Genomic DNA, 15,392 nt, shown 5'->3' on the forward strand with positions numbered 1-15,392 from the left:
GCTTTTTGTAAATGTACGTATGTTACATTGCTGCTTTTAGAACCCTTATACTTGAAGCCACTTCAAAAGAGGCAAGATTAGAATCAAGGGTACTATCCTGTGGTTGCTGGGATATTGTGGACCTCCCTCTCTGTGGCAGAGGTCCATTCCTGGAGGCCTCCTCAGCACATTGGAAACCTCTGCTGCCATTCATCCTCTGCTGTTGGTGCTCCGACAGGGGGAAGGGGCATGTCCAAGCAGATCGAGGAAGGGCTTTGGATCTATATTCCCCTCATTCCCCCAGCATGCCCACAACAAGGGAAGGAAGTTCACCAGCCCTTATTTTCATTCCCCAGCCACACACACACACCCCTTCCTCTCTAGACCACACAACCCCAGCAGAGCTTTGGAAGTGGCAGTTTCTCCATTTTGGATTCTCCCCCCTCCCATTGTATTTCCTTTAAAACTTACATAGGGCTAGATCTGAGATTTAGAGACAGTTGAAAACAGACCATGCTCATAGTGTTGATCTTGTCTAATTTGAGGAACTAGTAACTTCTACATTTTCTTTTCCAGAATATTACTTGTATTTCTAATTAATCAAATTACAATTTCATGATAAAATTCTGAAATCCCAGTGAGACACTCCCTGGTTTTCTTGGTAGCTTAACTAGAGGGGTTGCAGATTACAAAGGGGAGCAGCCGTGAGTTCTGGCTATTTTTACAAAGCCCAACTACTTGATACATTCCTGTCTATACTCTTACTAGGGTACAGTAATTTCAGGTAGACTGAGTAGTGCTGCTTTCCTCCCCTTTCCAGTTCTATGCATCTGTCGCTCAAGTATTTGAAGAGAGTCCCTTATATTGACTTTTCTACATTCCCTTTCTACTGATTAAAAAATACGTAGTAAAGGGGAGCCAAAACATTTGCCCAAAGGCAAGATAACGCCAGGTTAAGTATGGTTGCAGGCATTTTGAGCCAGGAGTCAAGCCAGGAATGTAGTCTGTTGATGCTTCCATTAATTTGGCTGCTTGCAATGTGGGTGAGCATATGCACTCCTGTTCCACCTCCTGCTACAAACAAGAAACTATTCTATTGCTCAAGCATTTTTTTAAAAGCCAGCATATAAAAGAAAATACAATTGTCACATGCTAAATTAAGGAGTCTCTCATCTAAGCAGATCTCTTACAAATTCTGGGTTCTTCCATAGTTTTATCTGAATATTTGCCTCTTTAACAAAAGAAACTTCAATACATCCTGATTCCCCGCAAAGGAGATATTGACTGGCTTTGCATGACATAACCCATCATGGTTGACAAGCCGTGATGAATTGTGTTGTGCAAGCCCACACCAATTCCCGTAGGATGGCTTGTTTGCAGGCAACAAACCACCCTAATAACCCATGGCTTGTTGAACCCAAGATGGGTTGGCGTGTCATCCGAACCCAGCACTGCCAACCCATCATTGGTTGTGGGCATCGGCGAGCAAGCCACTTGGCAAGAGCGGCAAAAAACCTTGCTGCTCTTGTGAAGTGATCTTGCCCGTGAGCAAGTGACAGCACCTCCAACAATGCCCAAGCAGCACTTTGGAGGGTCTGTCACTAGTTGACTAACCCCTTAAAAAAAATCCCTACATGTGCACAAATTGGGGCCTATTTTTCTTTTGTTCTATCCCAGTAATGTGCACAAATGTCCCCATATTTTTATTTATTTTTGTTGGATTTTCAGAGTTGCGCAAGTGCACAACTCTGACTGTCCAAAATAGATAGGCTCACCTTGTCTGGTGCCTTGTGTGTTTCAGCTGTCAAACATACAAGGTAACTGACAAGAGGAGACTGTATTTAGGTTGATTTTACTACCCTTGACAGTTGACAGGTGGGGAAAAGTGGTGCAGATCACCCCCTTAGCAGGGTGATCCCCTGGGTTTTAAGTATTGGCCTGACCTTTGGGGATGTCCTACTTCAAATCCCCATATGCCTGAGCCCCCAGCATGTTATTTTCATAGAGATCTATGAGCCACTCCCTTTTTTTTGCTCCCTTTAGTGCTGACTGTGGTTACTTTTGACCGCTGTCAAAGGAGCTGTCAGAGGTTCCCATGGGTAGTGTGAAGGGGACCGATAAGGGGATTGCATGTAGCTCTCTGTGAAAAAGAGGTGGGTTCTGCTGCCAAGTCCCCTGGAATACCTGCTGGGGCCAGCAGGAGGACCAAGTGGGAAGGATGGGGAGAACAACCCATGGTCAGCCTATCGCCTGTCAGGTTTACCATGGGTTGTTCCGATGACAACCCACGCTGTGTGGCTTATTTCGCAGGGTGGGTTGTCATGTTGGGTGAACTCAGCCAATGTTTCAGCCGATGGAAGGGTGAATGAAATGCTCTATCGCCAACTTGTCCTAGGTGATTGTGACATGGCAAAGTTGTCAATGTGATGCAGCTATTTTTTTTTTTAAGCAATTCTTGAGTGTATTTGGTGAGTCATAGTAAAGTATTATAATAACCTGCACAAGGCACTGGTGAAGCTTCACTTGGAGTATTATGTCCAATTTTAAAGCACCCATGACAAATTCAGACTAGAACGGGTGCAAAGAATATCAAGCAGAATGACGGTTTGAACAGATAACTCATTAAATGTGGAGAGGCTGAAGAGGATTAGCTTTGCAAATAGGAGGTTGAGAGGGAAAGTAATTGCATTCTACAGTTAAATCAGAGGGTATCAGCCAGTAAAAGGACAAGACCTGTTTAACATGGATGACAAGAACTAAGTAGTAGATTCAAGGCACAGGTGGATTTATGAAGCTTATTTTGGTATCTTCTGCTCTGGTGAGCTCAGTTGTGAGCCATTGTAGCTGGCTTTTTTTCTTGGATTCCCACCAAAAACACAGGAAAATCAGAAGCTGCCATAATTGCATAACTGCACAGCATCGATTTTTGTCTCTTATACAAGTTTTCTGCCTTGAGTAAATATTCCTAAAGCTAAAGTAATATATTGGCACAACAAGGTTTTTGAATGCAAGAAAGTTGCTGTGCACTATAAATATGAGCACATGATCAGTCAACAATACAGAAGATTTAGTTTTTGTTGTTTGAGAGACGCTAACCTCATATTTAAAACAATTTGTTGTGTAATGCAAGCACAGATGAGAAAGAACACAGAAGAATATTTAATCACCGGAGTACTCTTGAAGATTCTGTTTTCTGGGTAAATGCTAGATAGTTTAAATGCATAGATCTCAAAGGTTGGCATGGTAAATGGCATCTCTTGTGGCTATTTGTTCCCAGACCAACTGGCTGTAATCAAATACATAAGGCAGGTCTCTAATAAGGATCAGACAGAACCTTGGCAATGAAGCAAAAAGGAAGTCAAGCCGATCACAAAGATAATTCTGTCAATATACTAAATGTAATCTTGCTGTATTTTTGTACAGCACAGCATAATAAATCATTCTACCATGCATAGCTTTTATGAAAGCTATTTTAGGGAGCTCACTGATTAATCTGCCTGAAGAAATTAGTTGCTACAAATACAATACGAAACATCTGTACTAAGTATGGATCATGGAATGTCAAAATGTATGGCTAATTCTCTGAAGGCCTAAGTATAGACTCCTAGTTGGATATTGTTTTATTGCTTTAAGGTTGTGCCGAAACCAGAAAAAATGCCAGATACACTGGAAGATTCTCCACGTGATCAAGAACAATTAAAATCAAGGAGTATATTGCTCCTTGTATGAGTGGCGGGGCTCATGCGGGTTGCGTGGCAGTCTTCACTGTGGCAGCGTTTTCTCCAAATGAGTTTTGGGAGCTGGCAGCAGAAAACCTACCATGTTTTGTTTTGCTCCAGGGTGGGTTGTAATCCAAGCTGACAAAGAACTGAGGGGCTCCAATACTTGCCTGTTTGAGGGTGTTATGACTAAAACAAGAGGACAGCTCCATAACAGATATAGTTCCCAATGCACTTTAAGGAGACTCTTTCTCTGGGGAAATGCATAATGCTGCTTGATGTAAAAACTTCCTGGGCCAATTTAGAAAAGTTGTCCCAAGCATTTCTCACAGGAAGCACTTCTGTTCTTGGATTTTGCTTTATTTGTAATTGATCCTCTCTACTTGGAGATGTCATGGCCCACTGAAGTTCATATCTGGGCCTGAACTCAGCAAGTTTCACCAACATCTATATTCAGTAGTATATGTTAAAATCTACCTCCAATAGTCTGTCAGGAGCACAGTCTTGAACCTTGAACATGTAAACAGTACAGCACTAAAGCTTTTTTATTTTGTCAATACAAAAATAGTTGATGAAAATGTTCTGCACATTTTATTTTAGGGCAGCCTTCCCCAACCCCTGTTCCTCCAGACATTTTGGACTACAACTCCCATGAGCTTCAGCCAGCATGGTTGGGGATGTTAGAAATTGTATTCCAAAGCACCTGGAGGAACCCAGGCTGGGAAAGGCTGCTTTAGGACCTCTGACTAAAAATGTTTCTTTCCTCAGACAAAATAGCATCACTCGGCAGAAAGGAGCAGAAAGAAGAAATTATATGACCATGTACCACCAACTTTGTGCCAGTCACAGCCTGTAAGGGAAAGGAGCATTCTGTGTTGGCAGGGTGGGCATGTCTGAGGGCTGTGAACATACCAGACTCCATTCCAGAAAGCTGGTCCATACCAAGTAGCAGCCACCCTGGATCCAGCAAATAGTGTGCATTTGTAGGACATTACACTGCCATGCTACCTGATGAGTGCAAAGCTTTATCATCAAACCTACCCCTTGCCCAACCATATGTGATTCACTCCCTAAACAGTGCCTTGGCTTTAACTGAATCTTGCATGCACTCTGAGCATGCATAAGCCGAGTGCTCAAGCCTGGCCTGCACACGCACTACTAAAAGGCACAGAGGACTCCCACCGCCATACCCATTGTGCAGACATGCAATTGGCATGGCTGTGTCTGTGGTGTGATGGGGAAACTCTTTGTGTTTGCATCTCCCAGAGACTAGATCCAGGTGCTAATTGCAAACAGCCTTTGTCAACTTGTTTTTGTGAACATAAGCATGCAGGACTGAAGGCAGTCTCACACCCATTGACAGGGAAATGTTTTAACATCCTACATCAGCCTTCCCCCAAGCTGGTGCCCTCCAGATGTTGTGGACTACAACTCCCATAATTGCAGGGGAAGACTGCCCTAAATTATATATCGGAACAGTTTGTTTCCTGCAAAGATAAAATACTTTCAAAATAACACACTGAGGAAAGCAACTACTCTACTGGCAAACTAGCAAAACCCAGGAGAGATCCACATTTTTAAAAACCTGCCATCAAATCTCTTGCAGGAGAATGGGCCCCTGGGTTCTTCACAGCGCTGGGAATAGGAGTGGAACAAACTAAAGGAGATGGCTCTAATTGAAACCTATTTTATGTAGTTCTTTCAGCGTTCTTTCTGTGATTTTGCTTTTAAAAATTAATGTTTGGGTTTTGTTCTCCTTCAGCGGTGTCTGGTGATGTCTACAGTTCCATCACAGGATAAACTGGAGTGCAGAAGTATTTGACACATGAAGTCAACGGCTGAATGGAACTGGTTGCAGAGTTAGTTAGGGGCATAATCCCATACTGAAGATATACCAGCTGAAGGGCTACATAGGAACATGGTGGAAGGCCCACTACCCCAGCAGATATGCCACTGCCATGAAAGATGTGCTGCTGGACCGCTCCACTGGCACATCAGCTGCACTGGCAGAAATGCCAAAACTGGGTGTGTGTGAGGGGATGCCAGGATGATGTTGCAGGGGCCTGCTGGGATGCTCCCTGTCAGGTCTGGCCTATCAGGCAAAAGGGTCAGAGATAGTCATATGGGTTACCAGTACGAGTGGGTGGGCCAAAAGGACTACTTATCCCATGCAAGGACCAGGCTACTGGTTCATGCAGCGCCGCAGCTCAGCTGTGCCCCCATGTGGAAACCCCTCCCTGCGTTCGGAAAAGTGGGGTTATGTGTTGGATTCAAACCTGGAACCTCCTGCGTGGGAGACTTGAGCTGTTCCACTCAGCTTGGGTTCCTCCAGCAGCTAGTGTGCTTCTGGTGTATATGAGCTGGTCTTGAGGCTCGGGAAAGACAAATGCCCCACGATGCCTCTCTTTGCTGTCTGCTGCTGTGGCTGAAGGAGTAGGGGATGGCTCTACCGTGCTTGCAGTGTGGGCTGGAGTCCCGGGTGGTCCCTCTTTTGCCTCTTACCTGACTTTCAGGGAAGGTGACAGACGTGCAAAAGGGGGCTGGGGCCATTTTCCTTCTTTCTGTTTAACAGGACTTGAACTCACATCTGCTTTCCAACCGCATGCTCACTGAAGGACTTCCTCCTCCCATACAGACCTGACAGCTCCCTTAAATATCTTCTTAGAAGAGGGAATGAGCTGTAGCTCAGTGGCAGAGCACCCGCCTGGTATGCAGAAGGTCTCAAGTTCAATCTCCAGCATCTCCGGGTAGGGCAAGGAAATAAGTTCGCCTGAAACCCTGGAGAGCCGCTGCCAGTCAGTGCTGACAATACTGGGCTAGATGGACCCAGGGTCTGACTCAGTATAAGGCAGCTTCCTATGTTCTTTCTGGCGAAATCCTTCTCTGGAAACCCCTGCCTACTCAGATCTGTCGAGTGGGGGCTGGAAAATGGGCCTTTTCTGCTGTGGCACTCGGGATGTGGAATGTCCTCTCCGCCTCTGTACACCTTGTACGTAGTCTTTCAAACACCAGTACAGACATTTCTGTTCACCCTGGCTTTTAACTCAGTATCTCAGGTGTTTTAATGTGAGTGGTTTTTAAATCTGGATTCCTGCTGTTGGACTGTTCTTGTTATGATGTGACTTATTTTATTATGGATTTTATGCTTTTATCATAGAATAGTAGGGTTGGAAGGGGCCTACAAGGCCATCGAGTCCAACCCCCTGCTCAATGCAGGAATCCAAGTCAGAGCATCAAGTCAGAATTATATTTCTGTACCCCACATCTGACAGCTTCATGCATTAAATATGGGACATTGTGTGTACCTCTTGGATATTCATACACAAAACAAAGGGAGCTGTGTTGGCCATAAGAAAAGTTCCAAAATCCATATAGTGTTAGTTATACCTTTGAGCTGGTCTAATAAAGGTATCACACCATATGGCTATTGGATTGTCTGTGATAAATATGATGAGTGGCTGAACTTCCTGTCCATCTCCCTTTGCCTGCACACTTTTGTGAACTTGAATGTTGTGCAAAGCTGGTGTTGGAGTGATCACCCAAGCCCTTCTTTAAAATCAGAAGTAGAAGCAATATGCAACCTGCCCTTTCATGAATCCTTCATTTTTCTTAAATTTGTTGTACCCAGGGGTCTGCAGGTTTCACCTATGCTGTGCTTCAGAACACACTATTCACCCACATAGCATCTATTTTCTCCCTGTGCTGTCGTCCTCTGTTAGATGGGTGTGGAATATTGTTCTATTGGCCTCAACCGAAAGGCAGTTCAGACACATTTTGGTTCTCTGGAAGGCCCCTAATGCTATTCTGCCAAAAGAATGCACGAACAAGAAAGACAGAAGCATTACACAGGGCTGTCTGCCCTACTCAAGCAGGTAAATCCCAGCTGGCATTAGTAGCTACATTATCAACACTATTTTGCTATTTGTTATCCATTATCTTAGACAAAATATCTCGCAGTATTATTTTTAATGGCTTGGCTAAAGCACAATGTGAGCATTTGGGCCCCATTGATATATACAAATGTATGTTGTACTGGTATGTTACTGCTTTTACCTGTGCAGCAGAGCTGGTTTCATTTTGCGGTTGGGGAGCAATCTTTAAGCAATGTGATTACCATCTCTTAATACTTTGTAAATGACCATGGAAACGTATTTCTGTGTACCTTGCTATGATTTCCAGGGAAAGGCAACACAAGGAAAAATCTCATTGGTATTACCCACTAAAAACAGCCCTCTCAGATGTGACATAATTTCTTCATGGAAAGCACTTCTGTGTACAAAATAGAATATAATCTCAGAGTAGATCATCAGAAGCAAGTATTTTGCTGCAGCTACCTTTGCTGGAATCTGTACATGCCCAGCTAGGGGAATGCTGGGAATTGTAGGATTTTTTTTTCTGTCTAAACATGCATAGGAATGTGATGGAACACTGCTTTCTCCTCTTTAAGGGAGACCAGCAGCCCTTGCTCCAATCCCCACCCTCATCTCAAACCTATTTGCATCCCTAACAATCAACATGCCTCACTCTAAGGCAGGGATGGGAACATGTGATGTTGGTCCTGCCAGCACAGCCAATAGTGCAGGCTGATGGGAACTGCAGTCCAACAACATCTGGAGGCCCACAGGTTCCCCATCCCTGCACTAAGGAAAGGGTCTTGCTGGAGAGGTTCAGAATCAGAGTCAGGAATGAATGTGTGGCTATCCAGGGACGCAACTACTAGAACAATGGCTGTTTAACACAACCCAGAGGAAGCCCAGGCTCTGGGAAATAAAGGGCCACATTCTCCAAGGAGAATCCATGACCACAAACATAATATACTCAAGAACAGGCCTGAACAGGGAAAATCAGTGAGCTGTATCCATTGTCAGTCCTACTTAGGGTAGAGGCACTAAAATGAATGGGAGTTAGACTAAACTAGACAAAATGAATGCGAGTTAGGCTTAGTAAGACTAAGATTGGATACAACCCAGTTGAGAAAGGGGTGCTCATGAAGCGAGGGGCCCGAGACACTGCCGAGGGGGCACAGAAAAGCGGGACAGCAGCAGGCAAAGGCAGTTGGAGGGGGAAACTGAGCAGCGCCCCCAATTCAGCGCCAGCCCATCTTGGGGGGGGGGGCGGATTGCCATCAGTCCGTGGCCCTCTTTTCATGAGTTATTAATCACCGTGGCTTCGGACAGGCCAGCAGTTCCCCATCCTGTGGGATGCGCACGCCACTAGGAAGGAAGGAAGGAAGGGAGAGCGAGAGAGAGAGAGAACAGAGAAAATCTTTAGAAGAGAAACGTGGCTTTGCGAAGGGAGAGACCTTGAGAGCCTGCGAGCGAGACACCCTGGCGAACACCTCGTCGCCTCCCTTTCCTTGCCCGCGGGAGGAGACGGCGGAGGGGGCCGGAGCAAGGCTGGTTTGGGCGCTGACGCGCCATTGCCGCCGCCGCGCTCCCTCCCTCTCTCCCCGCCGCCGTTGCCTTCCTGCGTTGCCTGGCGGGGGCGGCCCCGCCTGCAGCTGCTGCGCCGACCTTGCCTGGAGAAGGCAGCCCGCGAGGGCGCGCGCGAGCAGGGAAGTTGCGCGCTTCGCCGAGGCTGCTCCTGGCGGGAGGCGCGGCGACCTCCCTGCCGCGTTGCCTTCGCGATGTTGGGGATCGCGGCCGCCGGCATGGCTAGCAGGTAAGCCGCCCCCGGGGCAGCTGGCAGCGCCTCGAGGCTGCCATTCGCCGCAGGGACTCGGCGGATGTGCGCCCCCGCTCCTTCCCGGGCTCATCCCGGTCTGGGTCCGCCCCATGTGCTCCGGCGGCCGGGGCGGGACGGCCCATCTTCGCGAGCCGCCCCGGGTTCCCCGGGCGATCGCCCAAAGAAACTTCCCCGCGAGCCGCGCGGCCCCCTGCTCTCCTCCCCCCCCCCAGCGGAAGGAGGAAGAGGGGGGCGAGCCCACCGCACCCTCCTGCAGCAGCGAGCGCAAGAGCGGGCGGAGTGAGGTTGCTCCAGAGGGCGCGCCGAGGGGGCTGCGGCGGCCGGCTGGCTGGCTGGGCTGATTTAAAAATGGGGACGGGGGGGGGGAGAATGGGGCTGCCTGGGAAAGAAGCTGCCCTGGAGCTGGGGCATCTGGAGAGGGGGGAGGTGCTTGCGCGCGCAAGGAATCTCGGAGCGGGATGTTGCCAGCTCGGGCAGGCAAAACTTCTTGGCCAGACTTTCCAGCGGGGCAGCCGTGTTAGTCGGTGGCTGCCAAGACGACCAAAGGTGCCCCCAGACATCAAAGGTACCTCCAGGCCCTCTGTTGTGTCTGGCATTAGTGCAGCTGCAGACAGGCCGAGGAAGTGGTGGTGATGGTAACTCTTGCATTCATAGCCGGAGCCTCATCTCGGCCACATGGGGAAGACGCTGAAGGGGAAGAGCAGTGAGCAGGGAGTTCCCCAACCTGGTCCCTCCAGATGTGTTGGACTACCACTCCCATAATCTCCCAGCCACTGTAGGCTGCAATAAGGAGTTTCTCATTGTGAAAAGAAAGCAAGGCCAGGCAATTTTGTTTTTTTCTCCTCTGAGTTCTCTGAATGGTCACAGATTGCAAACGTGTGTGTGTGTGTGTGTGTGTGTGAGAGAGAGAGAGAGAGAGAGGTGGTTCCCCAAGTGATTAGAGCAACGATGCCATCTGACACAGGGCCATTCCACACTTTACAGTGTTGTGTAAACCAGGGTTTGTGAACAAGTGTGCACCTGACAGGGAGCTCTAGTAGTCGTGGCTCTCTTGACAAGTCCACCTCTATGGTGCACATTTTTCCAAATACATGTTTGTCTCTCTCACGCGCGCACACAACCCTTAGGTATACACCTAAACATAGATCATGTGAAGCAGCCTGGAGGACTGCTTCAAACAGGATGCATTTCCTACATGGATATTATATTTCTGCATGGGAGAAAGCATGCAAGGCCATCTGGGAAAACTGTGTGCCTGTGTTTCATTGCACATGGGTACATAATGTGCAGTGAAACACATCACTGCACATTTGCAAATATGTCACGGAATAGCAGCCTTACAAATAACTCCGTAAACATTACTAGTCCACAAAACCTCTGATCTGACCCAACGTACCTATGATATACTGCTGCAGCCTACAAGAAAACAAAGAACCAACTTTTGTTGAAACGTTCTCCAGCTGGAGGCAGTTCTTATTGACGCGAGCAGCTATTTACAAGCCTGCTGCGTAGCCGCGCCTCTTCTTGGTCAGAGTTTTCTGAGTGGCGTTGTGAATAAGATTTAACATTTCACAAAGGGCTTTCATGTAAAACTGTGGTCTCTGCTCTGGGGAATGTTCTGAAGCAAGTGGGATCTCTTGGAGCTTGTGGGTGCTCTCTCTCTCTCAAAGTAAGGCTATCCTCTTGTCTCCCCCCACCCCAACCTGGGACTTTGGGCAATTGATACCCATGCAGTTGTCTTATGCAGAAATCCTGTTTGCTGTGGGCACATTGTCAGTGGCACCGGTGGTTCCTTGCAGCAACCATGTGAAGTGGTAATGGCAATTACATGTCATCAGGGAGCATGGCCAATCAGGGCTCTCAGGCACTTGTACAAAGGGATTTCAAGGGCATGCGACTGCCAGTCAAGCTTCATATTTGTTGCAGGAAACACCTCTGGGCCATGGCAAATACAATGAACAATGTAGTGACATTTACTGAACAGGATAATTTGACCTGGTTGTCCTAATTTCCTAAATAGTTTTCTATAACTGGCTATGGCAAACCTCCTTTGCACACTTTAGGAAGAAGCTGGGGTGGTGGTGGTGTATACATTGTGCATCTTTTCTGGGTTCCAGTATTCCCAGGACCCTAAGCAGCATGTCATCTTTTGCAGATGCTGTGTGGTCAGGATACTTTCCCATGACATCTGTTCTTGCAAAGAATAAGCACAGCTGCTCTAAGCTTGTGGTTAGAGCAAGGAAATTCTAGATGCATGGATGGGATCTGAAATACCAGCTATGCTGGCTAAACTTTCAATTCCCACTTTTGCCATTGCCACGTACACCTGCTCCTGGATTAGCACGTTGTAAATTGGTTGGGTGGTGATGCAGATGATTATTATTATTTCTTCAAAGTGTAGAGTACATTCTTCCTTGATTATGGCCTCCTGGACACAACCTAAGGTTCCAGTTCTGACCTACCAAACCATAGACAACTTGGGTCTCCTCCCTGCGGACCTTCATAATCTGTAGTATCAGCCAGGAGGGGCTTCTTGATCAAGGTGTGGTCAAGGATACAAAGTTGTGTTCTTAGTGGCTACTTCCCAGCCCAGGAACACCTTTCCTCTTTCTGTTAGATGAAGTACAACTCTACTTTGATCAGACATTCAGATCGCAAATCAAACATAAGTGCACTTAAAGTCATCACATTGCATTAAGAGTGAAATGCATGTCTGCTTGGAAATAAGTCCCATTGAGTTCAGTGGAACTTTGTCCCAGGTAAGTATGGATAGATTGCAGCCTAACTCTGTGTTGAATCGTGGCCACAAGACTGTGATCCCCAGAGATGATTAACTTTCATCAGGTTTTAGAACAGGGGTGGGCTACCTGCAGCCCTCAGCCTAAGTTCAAATGTCCTCTGCATGCAATCAGTTCAGATCTCTGGGAAGAGCAGTCTATCTTTCCCTGGCAGTCGACTAGGTGAAAAAAAAGAGGGGGAGAGAGAAAAGGGGGTAGCAGAAAGAGAGAAGGGGATGACCGGCTCTCTTTCAGCTCTGGCTCTGCCCACTGCTGGCTTCAGACCCTCCCACCACCAACATGCAGCCCCCTGCAACAGATTACCCACAGAAGAATGGAGACCCTCAATAGAAAAACAAAGGTTCCCCTGTTTTAGAACAAGTTCCAAGATTAGATCTCACAATTATTAAAATATATATTTAATAGGAGTAAATCATTGGTAAGTCAGTTTGATGCTGTTGATCAGTTGGTTTGTAATATAGTTATAAGTTCTTATTCCAATTACTTATTCGTTTTGGAAATATAAACCTATTGTGTATGCATTATCTAATATTGATGTGTAATGTACTCCCCATATATATATAATCCTAGTTAAATTGGCTAGTGCAGCCTTCCCCAACCTGGTGCCCTCTAGATGTTTGGACTATAGTTCCCAGAATCCCCAAGCCAGCTATGGTGCTATGCTGGCTGGGGATTCTGGGAGCTGTAGTCCAATGTATCTGGAGGGCACCAGGTTGGGGAAGTGTGTCTCTGTTTCACCTTTTCACATATGGACTTGTCTCATCACCGGACTCATCTCTGGCTAATGCTGTTCTGCTGTGCTCCAGTGCACCTGCTCCCTGCTTTGAGCCACGTTGTGTTCTAGACTGCATTGGTTGATCTGTTGGTAAGCGGATGTCTCTACAGCCCAGGCTGAAGTGGGTTGGCTAAATTGCCTTTTGGTCCTTTAAAACTCTGTGGTTCTGGGAAGCAGTTAAATCCCTTCATGCACTGGTGCTATCTGAAAATCCAGCTGTGCCGCTGATATAAGAACACTCCATCCTGATTAATTATAACAGTAAAGAGGCTGTTTTGAGATCTGGAAACAAGATCCTCTTCTGGGCCACATCTCGCCAAGAGGTGGTTTTAGTTAGGACTCGGTGACATTTCTGGTCATTTTGTTGTTGTTGTTCTTGAAGAAGACCATCAAAGCTCAGCCTTGCTGAGGTTCTTCAAAGAACAAATTTGTTTGGCGATGGGGAAGTAAGGTTGTCTGATACTAACCCTATACGGGACAGCCATAGCCATGTTGATTCTGTTCACATATAGGGGAGGGGGTGAGCTCTAATTCTGTCTTCAAAAGGGGCCAGAGTGGGGAGCTAAACCCTCACTCTTTTCTATGTTTGGTCACCCCACTCAGTTTCCTCCCAGCCCAGATCACTTCTGCTACTTGTGATGGGCTGGTATAAAAGGGAGCTAAAAAAAAACCCAAACTCCTGAGGAAAGATAAGGCAAAGGATGGGATGAAGATTCAGGATACCCTTTTGCTGTTAAAATTAGACCCCTGCTCTTCGCTGTATATATGAATGAGGCAAACAAGTGAACAACAAATGTGCTACCACCATCACACCAGGTTTTGTTGTTGTTCAGTCGTTAAGTCATGTCTGACTCTTCGTGATCCCAGGGCCATAGCACGCCAGGCCTTCCTGTCCTGCGCTCTCTCCCGGAGCGTGCTCAAGTTCATATTCATTGCATTGGTGATGCTATCTAGCCATCTCATTCTCTTCCGTCCCCTTCTCCTTTTGCCTTCAGTCTTTCCCAGCATCAGGGTCCTTTCCAGGGAGTTTTCTCTTCGCATTAGGTGGCCAAAATATTTGAGCTTCAGCTTCAGTATCTGTCCGTCCAATGAGCAGTCAGGGTTGATTTCCTTTAGGATGGACTGATTTGACCTCCTTGCAGTCCAGGGGACTGGTAAGAGTCTTCTCCAGGACCACAGTTCGAAAGCATCAATTCTTTGGCGCTCAGCCTTCCTTATAGTCCAGCTCTCACAGCCATACGTTACTACTGGGAAAACCACAGCTTTGATTAGACGGACCTTTGTCGGCAAGGTGATGTCTCTGCTTCTTACTATGCTGTAATATGGTTTGCCATAGCTTTCCTCCCAAGGAGCAAGCGTCTTTTAATTTCATGGCTGCAGTCACCGTCTGCGGTGATCTTGGAGCCCAAGAAAATAAAATCTGTCACTGCTTCCATTTCTTCCCCTTCCATATGCCAGGAAGTGATGGGGCCAGATCAAAATCTTCGTTTTTTTAATGTTGAGTTTCAAACCAGCTTTTTCACTCTCCTCTTTCACCCTCAACAAGAGGCTCTTTAGATCCTCTTCGCTTTCTGCCATTAGGGTGGTATCATCTCTGTATCTGAGGTTGTTGATAATTCTCCCAACAATCTTAATTCTGACCTGTGATTCATCCAACCTGGTGTTTCTCATGATGTACTCTGCATATAAGTTAAATAAGCAGGGCGACAATATGCAGCCTTGTCGTACTCCTTTCCCAATTTTGAACCAATCAGGTGTTCCATGTCTGGTTCTTACTGTTGCTTCTTGACCCTCGTACAGGTTTCTCAGGAGACAGGTAAGGTGGTCTGGTACTCCCATCTCTTTAAGAATTTGCCACAGTTTGTTGTGATCCACACAATCAAAGGCTTTAGCGCAGCCAATGAAACAGAAATAGACGTTTTCCTGGAACTCTCTTGCTTTCTCCATGATCCAGCGAATGTTGGCGATTTGATCTCTAGTTCTTCTGCCTCTTCGAAACCCAGCTTGTACTTCCAGTAGTTCTCGGTTCACATGCTGCTGAAGCGTAGCTTGTAGGATTTTGAGCATAACCTTGCTGGCATGTGAAATGAGCACAGTTGTGAGGTATTTTGAACACTCTTTGGTGTTGCCCTTCTTTGGAATTAGAATGTAAACTGACCTTTTCCAGTCTTGTGGCCACTGTTGAGTGTTCCAAATTTGTTGGCATATTGAGTGCAGCACTTTAACATCATCTTTTAGGATTTTAAATAGCTCAGCTGGAATACTGTCATATCCACTAACTTTGTTGTTAGTAATGCTTCCTAAGGCCCACTTGACTTCGCTCTCTAGGATGTCCAACTCGAGTTCAGTGACTGCACTCTCATGGCTATCAGGGACATTCAGATCTTTCCTGTATAGTTCTTCTGTGTATTCTTTCCACCTCTTCTTAATCTCATC

The 15,392-nt window shown here is 46.6% G+C and overlaps 1 protein-coding gene across 1 annotated transcript in view; it reads left to right on the top strand.

The window, feature by feature from the left end:
* The first annotated feature begins 9,250 nt into the window (after positions 1-9,250).
* LIMS1 (LIM zinc finger domain containing 1) overlaps positions 9,251-15,392 on the top strand; it is a 105,674-nt gene continuing 99,532 nt past the window's right edge. The window contains exon 1 of the mRNA XM_084844508.1: positions 9,251-9,359. Coding sequence (XP_084700634.1) covers positions 9,325-9,359 — 35 coding nt within the window. The 5' untranslated portion in view covers positions 9,251-9,324. The remainder of the gene's footprint in view (positions 9,360-15,392) is intronic.

This window comes from Heloderma suspectum, chromosome 3 (assembly GCF_057233095.1).
Source record: "Heloderma suspectum isolate Gila_16-S chromosome 3, 16-S_ref, whole genome shotgun sequence".
Classification (NCBI taxonomy): Eukaryota; Metazoa; Chordata; class Lepidosauria; order Squamata; family Helodermatidae; genus Heloderma; species Heloderma suspectum.